The sequence below is a fragment of the Stegodyphus dumicola genome, chromosome 9 (assembly GCF_044657685.1).
Source record: "Stegodyphus dumicola isolate Sdum_Otavi_A_Nest chromosome 9, ASM4465768v1".
NCBI lineage: Eukaryota > Metazoa > Arthropoda > Arachnida > Araneae > Eresidae > Stegodyphus > Stegodyphus dumicola.
In genome coordinates, this window is record NC_140776.1 from 13,178,130 (window position 1) to 13,194,562 (window position 16,433).

The following is a 16,433-nucleotide window of genomic DNA, read 5'->3' on the forward strand; positions in this document are numbered from 1 at the left end:
CTTTCTTGCCCGATTTAAGTAATGGGGACTGTTGCCTGTCGAGAAAAGGTGATCGCCGTACTGGCGATCATTATGCTACTCATATGCTCGCCAGGAAATGAAGCTTGGCGAGAAATAATGTTTTCGAGACGTATGTTTACAATGGTAACAGATGTTGAATAGTTTTGTTTTTGTTTTGACAGCAACGCAAACGTCTCATTTTACGCTGTAAAGTAACTGAAAGGTTTGTTTTCAATCATAAGAAAAATTGTCTGTTATTTAGCTATTATGTTTTTTTGTTTCTATATGTTAGTAATGAATAATCACATGGCTGATGCACGCTTCCCCCGAATTCGCTGAATTTATTAAGAGCACATGAGTTTTAAAATGTTGTGTATGAAATCCAGTGTTTATGAATAGGATTACTTAAATTGTTTCTTATTTCTAAATTGCCTTTTAAAGTGATTGTTGTCGTTGTTAACTAATTTATTTAATTCTTTTTAATATTTTGCTTTCCACTTTTTTTTTTTTTTTTAATTTGACAACTTTTTTTCGTCGAAATTCAGAGTATAAAAATTATCTACATTTTAAAAGGAAATTTTAAAATAAAATAATAAAGAAAAAAAACTAATGTATGGCTGTGAGATTCATCCAATATAAACTTCTGTTAGCTTGATTCAAATCAGTTCAGAATATTGAACATTAAATTATTTTAAAGAGAATGTAAAAGATCTACAATAGGGCAGAATGCCCCGTTTGCCAGTCTTTTACATTTTTAAATTATCAAATTACTATTGTGTCAAATAATGCACTAAAAATATTATAATTGAGTTCATTTTTATTACAATGAAATTTAATATTAAATATTTATGTATAAATATAGAGAGAAGTGTATATAGAGATATGTTTGTTAATTGCTTTTATGTTATTATAAATTGTGTACAGTTTGTTCTCATATATAACAATAAATTCCAAGAAAGGAAGGTATTATTGAAAAAAATTAAATTTTTATAAAGAAAGGCCACTACAAAATTTACCATTCATGGCAATAAAATAATGTTTAAAAATGTAAATATAGTATATACTTTGTATGCATAGTATAATTTTTAAGTGGAGCCCACCAGCGGCTGAGCGGTAACGTCGCTGAACACTGGTAGTTCGGTCCGAGGTTTGAATTCCCCGAACGGGCTGGCTGCATGGGCATTTTCATGGTTTTTCCCATGTGTAATGTGTATACGAGCCAGTTTCCCTTAAAGAGTCCTTGACGAAGGCATCCCTCCCTTAAGGCAGATAACGCTCGAGTGCTTTGCCATAATCTAATAAACCAAACTAACCAAACCATAATTTTTAAGTGAAAGTAGTTATGAAATGGTAGCATTAGATTCATTTACTAAATTTATTTGTATTTCATTTTATGTTTTTCTGGTAGGATAAATCTTATTTAAAAATCCTTCCTGCTTTTGATATGTTAACTGATAGGTTATGTTTTATAACAGGGTTTCTTAAACTTTTTTCAATCGCTATCTCTTTTTATCACTGAGATTTTTTCGCGACCCCCAAGACCCCATAATATTTAAAAAAATTTTGTGGCGCCCCATAAGCATTGCACAAATCCAACACACGCGTGAGTGAAATCTTAAATTTTTTCACTTGTACTATAGTATACTATTGCAGTTTTAGGTCATTCACTTTAATTTCTAATTTTAAGACATAGTACAATGGGAAAATTTTAAATAAGTAACAGATGAAATGGCAGCATCATGTGCAAAACAAGGAAAATGAACATTTATATTATAAAAAGAATGCTTCGAAACATTTTCGTTTCTTTCTTTGTCTTGTATTGTCTTTATCTATTTTCAGATACATTGTGTAAAAATAATTGGTAATTGTAAAATTATTATAAATTAAAGAAATATTAAAACTGCTAAAATTTTTGGTGACCCACTGCTGCAGATTGGGGTCATGACCCACAGTTTAAGAAACCCTGTTTTATGGCTCCCAAATTGTTTTATAATAACTGTAAAAGATTTTTAATTATAATTTCGAGAGAATTTTTTTTATATCATATATTAAAAATTAAATTATTCATGTCCATGATTGTAAAGCCTAAATTATTTTTTATAAAGTTTATAACAGAAATACATTGCAATGTATATATTTGCTGTAAAGCTAATCTTCAGGAAGAATGAGTTGAATTTAAAAAAAAAAAAAAAAAAAAAGGGTGCATTAAAATAAAATAATACACTTAATATACTTAGGCCTTGTCACTTAATATAGTACTTAGTCTTAGGCCTGCACCGCAGGTGTGTGTCGTTTGGTTCGCCGTCACGTGATTACCCGTACTGCAGACTTTGACTACCCGTGGACATTTAATTCTGTTATGTTTATTTAAATTTTTTCGCAACAATCAAGGACTCGAAAATCTTTATTATGCCGGGTTAGCGATCAAACGTGGGGACCCAATCTGCGAACTTTCTCGAGTTTGCCTGAGCCGAAGATATTCAAGCAAGCTGTAGAACCAAGATTTACTGTGAGAATGGAAAATAATAAATTAATTCTAAAAATTCTCCAAGAGATGCTTTGAAACAAATGAAGACTTTGATAACAGATAATTATTTTGTTACACTTTTATTATAAAATAGCCTTTATTTTTCACTCTTCTAACTTAATTAGATCTTCTTAATTACAACTTAATTAGATCTTCAGACCTAATTAAGTTGTCAGTTTCCATGTTGCATTTTATATTTGTATCTCTATTTATGTTATTTGATTTAAAAAAAAATCTTGATTTAAAAAATTTTATATCCAGCTCTAGGTGATTCATTAAATAATGATTTGTGTGATATTTTTTTAATTCATCTCCCCCCTCCCACATTTACCTTTATTTTATTTTCAAATATTTAAATCAGTTTTTGTTTCCCCTGTCTCCAATTTATACAGTGGGGAATTTCAGTATTTTAACAATTTGTGTAATTCTGTAGATTCTGTAGGGGGTGAATATTTATTGTGCACAATCTGAAAAAAGGGTCAAATTTAATTCTAAAGTGTAAAAAATGTAATATATTTAGTGGACTCTCTTACTTGTACTGACAATAAAAGTTCATAAAATTTAAAAGTTGTAAATGGAGATACATTTAAAATCAAAGAAATCTTTCAGTACGAATGTTATTGTTTATAAAACATAGATCTGTTGTGTTAAAATTAGATATTCATGAAAAAAAGAAAAGATGCTAAAGATTATTTTAAGATAGTCAATAAGTTATAATAATAGTATAATTTTTTAGACAATTTATGATATACAAGGAATACTGTAAAGTATAGTAATTTGTTTGTTGTTGTGTGTGACCTTTTATATTCTGATGTATTGTTAATCAGGGTATTTTCATATTATACCCTGTTAAATGAAAACTTTAAAAAAATGCTTTGTCAAAATATTGATAATAATTACTACAGAGGATGCACATACATTTTTGTAATGATTTTGATTTTCTCAATGAATTTAAATATTAATTTTAAAATACAAACATGGGAGGCATCAAATTGGAATAAGGTTTAATTATCATCTGCAGCATTAAAAATATTGTTTTCTTTAAAATGTCATGGAAAAATAAACAATGGATCGAAGGCTATATTTTTGGGCTGTCCGAAGAGAAATAATCTTATTCAGTTATTAAAAAAGAAAAAGATGTAAAAAGCTTGGTTTTAACATTTCTACACATAAAATAAGTGACATAATTACTATGAATGGAAGGAAACTTCAAAGTTTTCATCTGACTGGGAAAAAGGCAAAAAATGCATACCCAACAAAGGTACGTATGGCCCCAATTAAATCTAAATTTGCATCTCATGTTTTAAAGGAAAATCCAGCCCCTCAAAGAGCTATTGCAAAATCTTTAACTATCCATGTAGGAACTGTGAACAAAATTAATAAATCTGATTTAAAGCTAATCCAAACAAAAAAATATGATGTTCATTGCTTAGGGTTTGCTGAAACATGTTTCTTGGCATAAGACTATTTGCAGATTACAGTATGAAAATTATTAGGCAGGTGAAAAATGGAAATACATGGTTACAACTGATGAGGCTTGGATATATTTATCTGTTTGCAATAGAAAAAAATCTGTTTATTACCGAAAAAGAGGAGGAAAAAACTCAATATGTTGGTTCAGAGAAAACAGAGAAAGTTTTTCTAAAGGTTTTATGATTATTAATGGATTCTCTCATAACGGAAAACTTAAAATGAAAGTAGAAAAAATGTCAAGATTAATTCAGATTATTATCAGAAGTAGGTTTTTAATGCCGGTTTTTGAAAAAGAAATTCCATCTCTTTATCAAAATCAACTTTACTGTGTTAAATTCCATCGGGATAAGGCTCTAAGCCAGGGATGTCAAACTCATAGGTACACTTGGGCCAAACAAACAAGGTTTAACTTTAGGCGGGCCGCAAAAAAAAGAAATCAATATTCATAGAAACGTAGATTTATTTCGAATAATACAATAATAAACATATACAGTCAAAAGTCGTTAATCCGTACTCTTCGGGACTTCAGCAATTCCGGATTATAGATCATCAGTTTAAATCGCGTAAAATGGCATGCAGAAATTCTAAAATTAAAAATATGAAACCGTAATTTATGAAATAAAGAACAATTATGATCTAAAGGGTATCAAAATTTACAAAAAAAGAAGAAAAAAAAAAAGCTTAATATTTATTTGTTTACTTTATTAAGCATTTCTTTCAATGTAAGTTGTTTAAGTTGTTTCGTTTTATGTGATAATACTTTCTCTTTAATTCTATAAACAGACATAATTTCTTGTTCAGTTACAAAGTTCCGCTGTTCAAGTCCTATTATTGCTGTGTCGAGAATACCGACTAACTTGTCAATCGAAATTTTTTCGTTTTCACTAACCTCTCTATCACCTTCTTCATGTCTTTATCCATTTTTTGCAGCAATTCACTTTTTGTTTGATGGACATCGAAACATACTTTTGTTTTGTAGATCCTTTGGGAGCTCCAACATCGGAAATTCTATTTGACATAATCGAAAGTTCAAGTTTACTTTTATAACATTGCTCTTACAGTCTCCAAAAAATAATAAGCCACATCCAGTTTGAAGATTAAGGAACAACGCAATCACCAACATTAACTGAAATAGATAATTTTAGCTTATACCGTCCGTTATATATTAAACGCGCATGCGAAAACGTATTCTGCGCTTGCGCACACGCATATGCGCAGTCGTGAAGGTCTTATGTGCACGCGTAAACACCTATGCGCATGTGTCAACATGGCGCATGCGCAGAAAGTTTTTAGCTTTGAGGTCCGGATTATAGATCATTCTGGATTATGGGTGTCCGAATTAACGACTTTTGACTGTATATATATTTATATAGAAAAGAACAATAAAAATTTAATGTTTACTTCCTGATACTTGACATCTCTTCTCTGCTATTATCTTTCCTATTTTGTGAGAAATTTTGTTTGCAGTGATAACTTTCAACACTGACCCAAGGTGAGCATCATTAATACGGTTTCTAATAGGAGACTTATTACTTTTCATGACTGAAAATAACTGCTTGCACCGATATGTGCTACCAAACATGGAAATTATTTCATATGCGAATTTTCGAGTATTTTCAAACCTGGCTGGTAAATATTTGTAAAATTCAGGCACGCCCACTTCAATGAATTTTGCTTTCAAATTTGAGTTGAATTGAATCTCGATCACCTCCATTTGCATATGGCTGGGTACTGAGTCAATAATTATTGAGAAAATCGAAGAAAACAAAAAAAATTTGTCTTCGAGGGAACTAAAATCATTAAACCTCGTTTCAAATTCAGTTGTTAAATTTGCAATTTTTTCTGCGTATTTTTGATACAAACAAGTATGATCTAAACTTGATTTGTTCATGCTGCACGTCGGGAAGTGTGTCAAATCTTCATTTTTAAGTTGGTTTTCCCAAAGGACTAGTTGACATTTGAATGCTTTAATTATGTCAAACAGGTTCGTAATGATATGATCTTTTCCTTGTAATGATAAATTTAAATTGGTTAAGTGTTTGGTTATATCAACCAAGAAAGATAAATCTTGTATCTATATTGGATCGTAAAACAAACTTACGTCTTGATTTTTCGTTTTTAAAAACTGATATATTTCTTCTTTCAAATCCCAGAATTGTTTGAGAATCTTGGAGCAAGATAACCAACGTACCTCGGTATAGTAGGACAAACCCGAATATTCACTATCTAACTCACTTAAGAAAGCAGTGAATTGACGCTGATTTAAACCTCGAGATCTTATAAAATTTATAACTTTTTTTATATATGACAAAACATTCTCCATATTTATTACTTTCGTGCTTAGAACTTCTTGATGTATAATACAATGCATATGATGAATGTTTGAACCATGAATTTCTTTAAGTTTTTCTCTTAGTAATGCTACGAAGCCCTTGTTTTTTGCGGTCATTGATGGAGCGCCATCTGTAGCTACAGAATTTAATTTTGCCAAAGGTAGATTGTATTTCTGCAGAAGTCCAAAAACACAAGTAAATATATCTTCTCCTGTGGTAGTACCAGGCATCGGTATTAGTTCCAGTAATTCCTCAAAAATGTTAAAATTCTTGTCACAAGAACGAAGAAACGCTGCTAATTGAGCTTTGCCACTAATGTCCGTGGTCTCGTCACAGGCAATGGAAAAACTTTCGAAACTAGATGATTTTGCTTTAATCTGATCACTTAAATTTGCGGCTAAATCAGTAACTCTTTCCGCAACTGTATTTCGAGACAGTGAAATTGATTGAAAAGCCTTCACATTTCCAGGACAAACAATTTCTACAGCTTTCAATAGGCATTCCTTGATGAAATCACCGTCAGTGAAAGGCTTCGAATGTTTAGCTATCAACTCGGACAAGACGTAGCTTGCATGTACTGCCGCTTCACTTTCTTGCAATACTTTACTAAACATGGACTGTTGCTTTTTCACTCCTAATTTGAGCTCTCATTAATCTTTCATAATTGTTATATTTCGATTTGTGTTGTTCGTAATGACGTTTAATATTATATAACTTTGGTACATTAATAGTATTATTACATATCAAGCAGATTATTTTATCTTTTATTTCACAGCAAAAATATTCTAATTCCCATTTTACTTGGAATATTCTATGTTCGTCAGCGATTTTTCGTTTAATTTTACTACCACTTGGTTTTGATATAGACATACTGAATACAAAGGGCTGGAATAAACACGGTTAACGTTAAAAAAGTTAACAAAAATTTATTCTTTCCACAAGAGATAAATCAAAATGCTGAAATATTTCTTCAAAAATATTCTAACAATATCACAAAATGTCAAACGTTTAGCAAAAATCAATTCAAAACAGAGAAACTAATTATATCTCACAGCGAAATCGCTACAAATCAATCACAGCATTAAGTAAACAAACAGTTCGCTAGAACTACAGCTACTACTGAGATGAGTTGTTTGTTCTCGGCTTTTATAAGCTTTATAATTAATTTCTCGAATATACTGGAAACATCTATAAATATCTGGATTTTTGTGGATGGCAACAGCAATTACGAGATATTTATTTATTTATTAGGTATTAAATGCACGCGCTGTTCTATTTTTAACCTTCCAACGCAGCTGTCTTTTCAAAAATCGTTTGCGTTGCTAAGGCAACAGGAAGCAAATCTAATTACAATTCTAAATAAAAAAACTAACTAAATAAATAACTATGAAATCCGTAACAATATGAATTAAGTAATAATTAATAATAAAGCAAAGTGCATGCACCAATATATTGTACAAAACTATGATTGGAAAACTGAGACCATGAGTTCGGCCACATTCGGCTATCAGGGGCTGCGTACAAGTTCTGAGTGCACGTGTCCCCCAAAAGCCGAAGGTAGCTGAACGCATGCTACTCACACGCATTTGTAATTTAAGTAGTGTGTGTGTGTCAGCTCACTGTGAGTAATCTAACAACACTGAATAAATTATCGTTAATTACTTAGCAGTAAACATTTCATTTTTTTCATTCATGCCGATATATTGGCTGGGCCACAAAAATATTTGTTGTGGGCCGCGAGTTTGACATAAGCCCTAAGCCATACCTCTAAATCTACTGCTCTGTTTTTTGAAAAAATGAGAAATGAAACCGGAAGCTATTCCCTTTAAATGCATCCCATCTAAGTCCCCAGATGTGTCTCCGGTGGATTATTGTACATCTGGATTTTTAAAACTGTACTCTTTATAAGTGGCATCTCAAAACATTAGATGGACTCTGGAAGATTGTGATGAAGGAGTAGAATAAAATCAACCCTTATGTTTTAAGAAAAGGAATTTTATCTTGGAAATCAAGAAGTGATATTATAGTTCCATAAAATGGCTATCAGACTGGACATATTAGAATATAAAACTCCAAGGCTTGTTTATATATAAATCTTTGCAAAGTTGTTACAAAAATGTGTGAACATCCACTGTAATAATATGTCATATTATTTGTATATATTATGCTCATAGGTTATTAATTTCTTCTTTCTAGACTGTAGTTGAACGAAGTGGTAAGCTTGACGTTGGAGAATTTGAACTACAGCTTTTTGACTCTCGCTACATGCTAAAAGGTGAAACTGAGGAGAAAAAATGGAAAGGATGGCTGAAACCCTCTTGCATACCGATTACAATCATTTTGGTACTCATCATTCTAGTTGTCCTCCTGCCCCTCATAGGCCAGGATGAAGTCAAATCAGTTGAAGTTATGACACTTGGTGATTATGATCCAGTTTTCAAAAATTGTTCCAGTCCATGCAGGTGAGTTGATATTTATTTGAAATTTAAATATTATCTGAATAATAAGAGTGGTTGGATCAGATGATCCAATAAAGCAAAGTCTATAAACAGGCACTTATCAATTATCTCATCCATCATTTTCTTGGTTATAATTTTTCTGGCTACGAAACATCTCTGGTAACATTTTGGTAACTCCTATTTGCCTCATATCTCTAGTTTTTTGTAACGTATATAACCAATGAGAATTTTTTTATTCTGATCTCTCAGTACATCAGTTTTGCTCTTTATGTTTTCTTCAGTTTAGGGGATGAAGGGAAAAAGGCTTATAAACTGAATTTAGTAGAAGAGTTTAAAGCAAAACTTTAATTAAATAATTAATAAATATGCAAAACTGACTGTTAATTTAATGCTGATTAATTTTCTAATTTGTAATATTTTTGTGATAATATATTCTCTGGTAGTTGAAATCAAAATTTTAAAATAGTGGGGAAGATATAAAATTTAAACATTTCAGTTGTGGAGACATTAGATTATTTTTAAGCAAGAGATATGAGAAATGAGCAGTGTCCTTACCAGCACTCGAACCTCGGACCTCTTGAATATGCACCGAGTGTGCTGACCATTACACCACCAAGACGGGAGAAATACCTTATACTCCCCCTTTTTAAAGAGCGACTGGGAATTAGGGAACCCATTCGCCAAATTGTGATGGTGGAAAATCATCATCCAACACCTTTTTTTAGTTCAGGTGCAACTGTAGAGCCATTAGATTATTTTGAAACAAGAAACGTGAAATTAGCACTACCCTCGCCAGGACTCGAACCTTGGACCTATCGAATACATGCTGAGTGTGCTGACCATTACACTGCGAAGGCATGCTAAGAAGGCATGAGAAATACCTTATACAATAACTTGCATTATATGCCACGTTTGTTCATTTAATTACTAGATGACAAGGTTAGTTAACCTTATTATTGTGCATAATTGTGATTGTGTTTAAAATATATTAGTATGCAATATCTCCAAACACTTTAAGAACATACGTAATAAACCTGAAAAAAATGTATTGTTTTGTTGCAGCATTCAGTTAGTAGAAAGCATACCCGAGAATTTAACATTTGCCGAAGGGGAACCAACTCACATGTCAGTATTCGAGAGCTGGTCACAACTTATTGGATTATCAGAGAGATCGATAGATATAGCAACATTTTATTCAACTTTAAAAGGTGAAGATGTTCAACCTGTAGATCCAGACCCTTCATCTTGGCAAGTAAGATAATTAATTTGTATATCCATTTTATTAGTTTTGAAGTAAAATATATGTGTACTAAATAATATTATATTTTAATTTGAAATCTTTTCAAGATTTGTGCAAGTTTAATACTCATTTTAAATGCAATGGCAGAAATTGTTTATTTTCATTACGAACATAAATATTGATAGCCATAAGTTTTACCTCATTTGATATCTTTGATGGCTTATATTTTAATATGGTTACATCATTTGGAACTCCACGCTAAAGCTACAAATTAATAAACCAATAATCCATAATAATTTATACAGTACAAAGTCTGTAATCCGGACATCAATTATCCGGAATGATCTATAATCCAGACCTCAAAGCCACAAACTTTTTTTTAACGCATGTGCGTAATGTGTTTAATGTTACACATGCACGTTTAATGTTTACGCATGCGTGATTAGCACAAAAAATGAAGCAATTTAAACAACTTTTAATAAAGTAAACAAATAAATATTAAGCTTTTTTTTTTTTTTTTTTCAAATTTTGATACCCTTTAGGTCATAATTGCTCTTTATTTCATAAATTACAATTTCATATTTTTAATTGTATAATTTCTGCATGCCATCTCAGCAGATTTAAATTGATGATCTATAATCCGGAATCGCCGAAGTCCCGACGAGTCCGAATTACGGACTTTGTACTATAATAAGAAAACTTTCCATATACCATCTCCAAGGAACACAAATTCAACTTAAAACCATGAATGAAAACAATTTTTAGTCAGAATTTAAATTAGTATTTTAAATAGAAATTTCAATCTGTTTAAAAAAATCTGCTAAGAAGAGTCTTTAACAAAAATCTTGAATCTCAAAAATACCAAAACCAAAAGAAGATTTTAATTATTGAAAAAGTAGCCTTTGTCTTTGATCACAGATTAATCGACGTATCAAGGGCATAATCCAATCTACCATTAATTAAAAACAACTAAATTAAGAGAGTGTTTCATCTTACTTCCAAGTAAGCATCAAATTATTTGCTAGATCCAAACCGTAAGTCACAGTTAAAACTCAATCCTAATAAAGACATTAGTCCATTTAAGCCAAAAGAATCTTGTTAAACAAAATAGCAAACTATCTTAAAATTAATGTTTATCATTAAGAACACAATTAATCTGAACGAATCTCTCATTTTTAAACTCAAAAACAAAAGTAAACATATTAGAATATTAAATTTAATTCAAAATAAGAAGATCAAAAATGATAAAATCTTAAAATTAAAGTTTAAAACAAAAGTTAATTAGAAATTTAAAGATAAAAATAAACAGTGTTCCTTGGAGATGGTATATGGAAAGTTTTCTTATTATAAATTATATATATATGTTCCTTGCATTACAAAAAAACAAAAAGTAATTAAAATTTTGAATAATGTAGTCCTCCACCCAAATATGTGCACCTGGAAGCCTAAATTTTGAATTTTAAATTTGTTTTATTATTAATTCCATATTTTATAAGACTTCACAGAATTTTTGATTAACAAACTCAACTATTTAAAGATGAGCAGTGGCAACACTGTTTGAAATAAAACATTTGTATCTTTCAATTTTAATTAACAAATTCAGCTGTATGAAAACAGTGTGTTGCCTCAGGTGAAAATAAAATACTTTTATTTTCCATGTGCCAGCATGTCTCTATTCGGGAGAGCCCAAAATACTTTCAAATTTAATGTGAAAGCTTTATCAAATACTAAATTAAGTCTTTTGAAAGCAATAAACACAGTCCTTAAGAATATTTTTTCTACTTTTTAATATGATTGATTTAAATAAACTTGTATTAAAATGAGATGTTGAATTAGAAATGTTCAATATTTTTATGAAAGTATACTAGCTGGACTAATAAAAATCCTTGTACAGTCAAAAGTCGTTAATCCGGACTCGTCGGGACTTCGGCGATTCCTGATTATCGTTTTTCCGGATTATAGATCATCAGTTTAAATCTGGTAAGATGGCATGCAGAAATTATAAAATTAAAAATATGAACCGTAATTTATGAAATAAAGAACAATTATGATCTAAAGGGTATCAAAATTTACAAAAAAAAATCTTAATATTTATTTGTTTACTTTATTAAACATTTCTTTCAATGTAAGTTGTTTAAGTTGCTAAATATTGTAATTGTAAGTTGTTTAAGTTGCTAAATATTAAGTTGCATTTTATGTGGTAATACTTTCTCTTTAATTCTATAAACAGACATAATTTCTTCTTCAGTTACAAAGTTCCGCTGTTGAAGTCATATAATTGCTGTGTCGAGAATACCGACTAATTTGTCAATCGGAATTTTTTCGTTTTCAATAACCTCTGTGTCACTTTCTTCACTATTGGAAGCGAATTATAATGACGAGGAATTTGATTTAAATCATATCAAAAACGGAGTACATCGAGATGAAATACTACATTTAGTAAGGAATTATAAGCCAAATAAAATTAAAACATCTGCCCTGAAGATAAGGATAGTGCTGACAGATCAACTTCCAATTCATTGCGTGCCGCGGCGTCCCCCCTCCCCCTCCGCAGCAGAGCAGGGTGAAATTGATAAACAGATTTCGAAATGGTTAGATAAACAAAGGATTATGCCTTTATCCATTTTTTACAGCAATTCCACTTTTTGTTTAATGGACTTCGAAACATACTTTTGCTTTGTAGATCCTTTACATATTAGTAAATATATATCGGAAATTCTATTTGACATAATCGAAAGTTCAAGCTTACTTTTATAAAATTGCTCTAACAGTCTGCAAAAAATAATAAGCCGGATCCAATTCGAAGATTAAGGAACAACGCAATCTGCAACATTAACTGAATTAGATAATCTTAGCTTAGCTTATACCATCCGTTATACATTAAGCGTGCATGCGTAAACATATTATACACATGCGCACACGCATATTTGCAACCGTAAAGGTCTTACGCTCGTGCGTCAACGCGACGCATGCACAGAAAGTTTGTAGCTTTGAGGTCTGGATTATAGATCATTCAGGATTATGGGTGTCTGAATTAACGACTTCTGAATGTATACTTTTTCTTTTTCATGTTAACTATCATATAGTTGATTATTGAATTAATAAAAAATTTAATTGCGTTAGTTTGACGATATCTGTATAATTCATATAAGATTTGTAAGAAAATGAATAAGAATGCTTTTGGCATTTCTCTTTTTTCTCAATTTCATGAAGTTAAACCAAAATCATAGTTTGAAATGTGTAAATTTATTTTGTATAACACGTGCTAAACTGAAACCATTTCCCTTTGCTTTTACTTTTTTAAAGATTCCAGTAGTATTTTATTTAGTTTATTTTAGTTATTGATTGCTCTTGTTCATTATGTTTCAGTTTATTTACCATAATTTCACCTAACCTAATCATTTATATATTGAGATAGTATGTTAGAAGTATATTCATAATACTATTTTTTAATTTTTTTTGTTAAGTTTATTTGTGTTTTTAGGGTGACAAAATATTTAGTGATCTAATGAAGGCTGGTACTGAACGTGGAATACGTATCAGAATCATACAAAGTGATCCAACGGAATCTATGCCTGACTATGATACTAAAGAACTAGAAGTTAAAGGTAAACATTTGTTTAAGATAATGCAAAGATAGTTGTTTTTTAACTGTAAGTAAAATTTTTTCCTTCTAAAATTGTTTATTTAAAACTATGTTAAAATATGTCCCAGAAATGAAAAATTAAATTTCATTTGCTTCACACTTTAACTACTTGCTTTTTATTTTATTTTATAAAGCATATGCATCTTGAGTGAAAAATAAAAGTATGATGTGTGTGTGTGTGTGTGTCTTTATGTAATATTTTGGTTGGCAGGCACAGGAATGACAAAGAAGACTCTAGCTTTTAAGGTCCCACATGTTTATTAAATTCTCACTGCAGATCATATTTCCTTTAGATGAGTTTATCCAAATTACATAATCAATAATTATTTAAACAAATAGGATTAACTTTAAATTTACTGCATTATGACTATTCTAACAAAGGCAAGATGGGAAGAATGGCAACAAAAGTCTGGTAGCAGCAGTAGAAGTCTGACGAAAAATGGCGGGAACTCTTTATATATACCAGCGGTTATATAACATGCCAGAATGTTCTTGAAAGTAATGGTATAGGGGAAGCTCCTAAAATTGCAGAAAGTTAATTATAGGTTGCCTATTTGCACAGAACAAAGTCATCATATTTTTTATATTTTACATATATATATCATACTTTCATCTTTACCAAGTAATATATACACTGACTACCAATAAGTATTTGGACACCTGTGATATAAAAGAAAAACTAACTTTATTCAAAATCAATAATTGGTAGAGCCTCCACGAGAGGTAATTCCAGCGTGGATCCTCCAGGGCATACTTTCCACAAGTCTTTGTATGACAGCTAGTGGTATTTTCTTCCACTCGGCTTGGAGAAGACATAGAAGTTCCTTCACCGATTTTGCACGGGTAGTGCACCCCTGAATTCGGCGATGCAACTTGTCACAGAGGTTCTCGATAGGGTTCAAGTCTGGACTCTGGGCAGGCCGGTCCATTCGATGAACTCCATTGGCACCATACCAAGCCTTGGTTAACGTCGAAACATGACAACTGGCATTGTCGTCTTGAAAGTAACAGGGGTCCAACCCGTAAAACTGCCACAACGTAGGAAGCACATTGTCATCCAAAATAGTGCAGTAGGCATTGGAGTTGAGCCTACTATGAATGGGGACCAAGGGTCCCAGCCTATACCAGGAGAAACACCCCCATACCATAATTCCACCTCCGCCGAATTTGACTGTTGGCGCAATGCATTCTGGCAGGAGACGTTCTCCAGGTAGACGCCAGACCCAGACCCTGCCATCCGAACGGTAAAGGGTGAAACTTGATTCGTCACTCCAAAAAACCCGTTTCCACTGATCTACGGTCCAATTTCGATGTGCTTTGCACCACATTAACCGAGCAGCGCAGTTGGACTTTGTGATCAAAGGCTTATGGGCAGCAGCACGACCATGAAAACCAAGCAGATGTGCTTCCTTACGGATGGTATTCATTGAAACAATACTCCCGGATGTCTGTTGAAACTCCTCGCGGGTGAGGGCCATCGGTTGGGTGCGGTTCTTCCGAATTTCTCTGGACAGCAGTCATCTGTCTCTATCTCCAGTTTTGTTGGTCTGCCGTCTCGGGGCACATTCCGACAATCACCGCTCACCTTCCACTTCTTAATCACATACGCTACTGTAGATTTGGGGTACTTCAGATCGCTAGAAATGTCCCTTAAGGATCGGCCACATTTGTGATACCCGATAATTATACCTTTCTCGAAATCAGAGAGTTCCGAACTGCAAGGCATCCTGCATGCGACTAAAGCCGATGCTGTTTCCTACACGATATATACCGGAGTCCGTGACGTACCTTAGGACCGCAGATACCATCATTTGCATAGGTGTCCAAATACTTATTGGTAGTCTGTATATGCACATTTCACTTTATATATATATATCTTTAAAATATTAGTAAGATAGCTCACATCTTTTAGATTCGTTCTGTCTAGAAGGTATTTCATCATCAATTTCTGCAGAAAAAATATTCTTACTTCATGAATAGTAGCATTAATTTAAGGATATAATGAGGTGGAATTTTGCATGATTTTAAACTGGCATGTTTCAGTTCTGCTGTGGCATTATATTTGAGTTTCACTAACAAGTTTGATCTTAATTTACATTTTTCGTATTGCCTCATTTTGTAATGGGTCACAAGTTCCAGATATTATGCAGATTTGAGTGGCAAACAAATTAAAGAAAACAAATTAAAATTAAAGAAATAGACCGTAATCATACGAGAGTCCGAATTAATGTTGACTGCGTGTTGGTCCAGCTTGTCACTTTGTGAATAGCTGCTGCCTCATGTAAAACTAGAAGCTCAAGGCTTACTCAACTGGTAAGATGAGAATTATGAGTAGCTGTTAGTTGTCTAACCATAGTTCTAGCCTCTTTTAGACATAGTTAGCTTTGTAAATTTCAAAGGCCTTTAAAGGATTTTTTTGTTTCACCAATGATGCTAGGCTGCTGCTAACTTTGTTTGAACACACAGTTGGTGAGGTAAAACGAGCTTAAGTTGAATACTTGTGTTTGTTGTCAGCAAACAGTGGTTGGGGAAACTCACTCAGTTAGCTTTCATGTAACACCTAAAGGGTTGGAATTGCACTTGAACTAGTTAATTAGCCCTTATTGGTATTATGCTGTAAAATAATGATGCTTGAATGTGGTTTTTATTGAAGGAACAAAATGTTGATGAAAAGAGGTTTTGATTTGATCAGATTATCTGGGTTATGAGAAAACAGTCAAAAAGTTATCTGCTTGAATTTGAAATTCAAATCTAA

At 32.0% G+C, this 16,433-nt stretch overlaps 1 protein-coding gene across 5 annotated transcripts in view; it reads left to right on the plus strand.

The window, feature by feature from the left end:
* Positions 1-16,433, plus strand: part of LOC118185996 (5'-3' exonuclease PLD3-like) — a 231,314-nt gene that overhangs the window by 180,613 nt on the left and 34,268 nt on the right. For 4 of the 5 annotated variants that reach the window (XM_085823233.1, XM_085823237.1, XM_085823234.1 and 1 more), the window contains 3 exons: positions 8,530-8,795; positions 9,855-10,044; positions 13,517-13,640. In XM_085823233.1, coding sequence (XP_085679359.1) covers positions 8,530-8,795; positions 9,855-10,044; positions 13,517-13,640 — 580 coding nt within the window. Of the gene's footprint in view, positions 1-75; positions 224-8,529; positions 8,796-9,854; positions 10,045-13,516; positions 13,641-16,433 lie in introns of those variants that run through there. The other variant, XM_035355975.2, reaches the window with a different exon arrangement.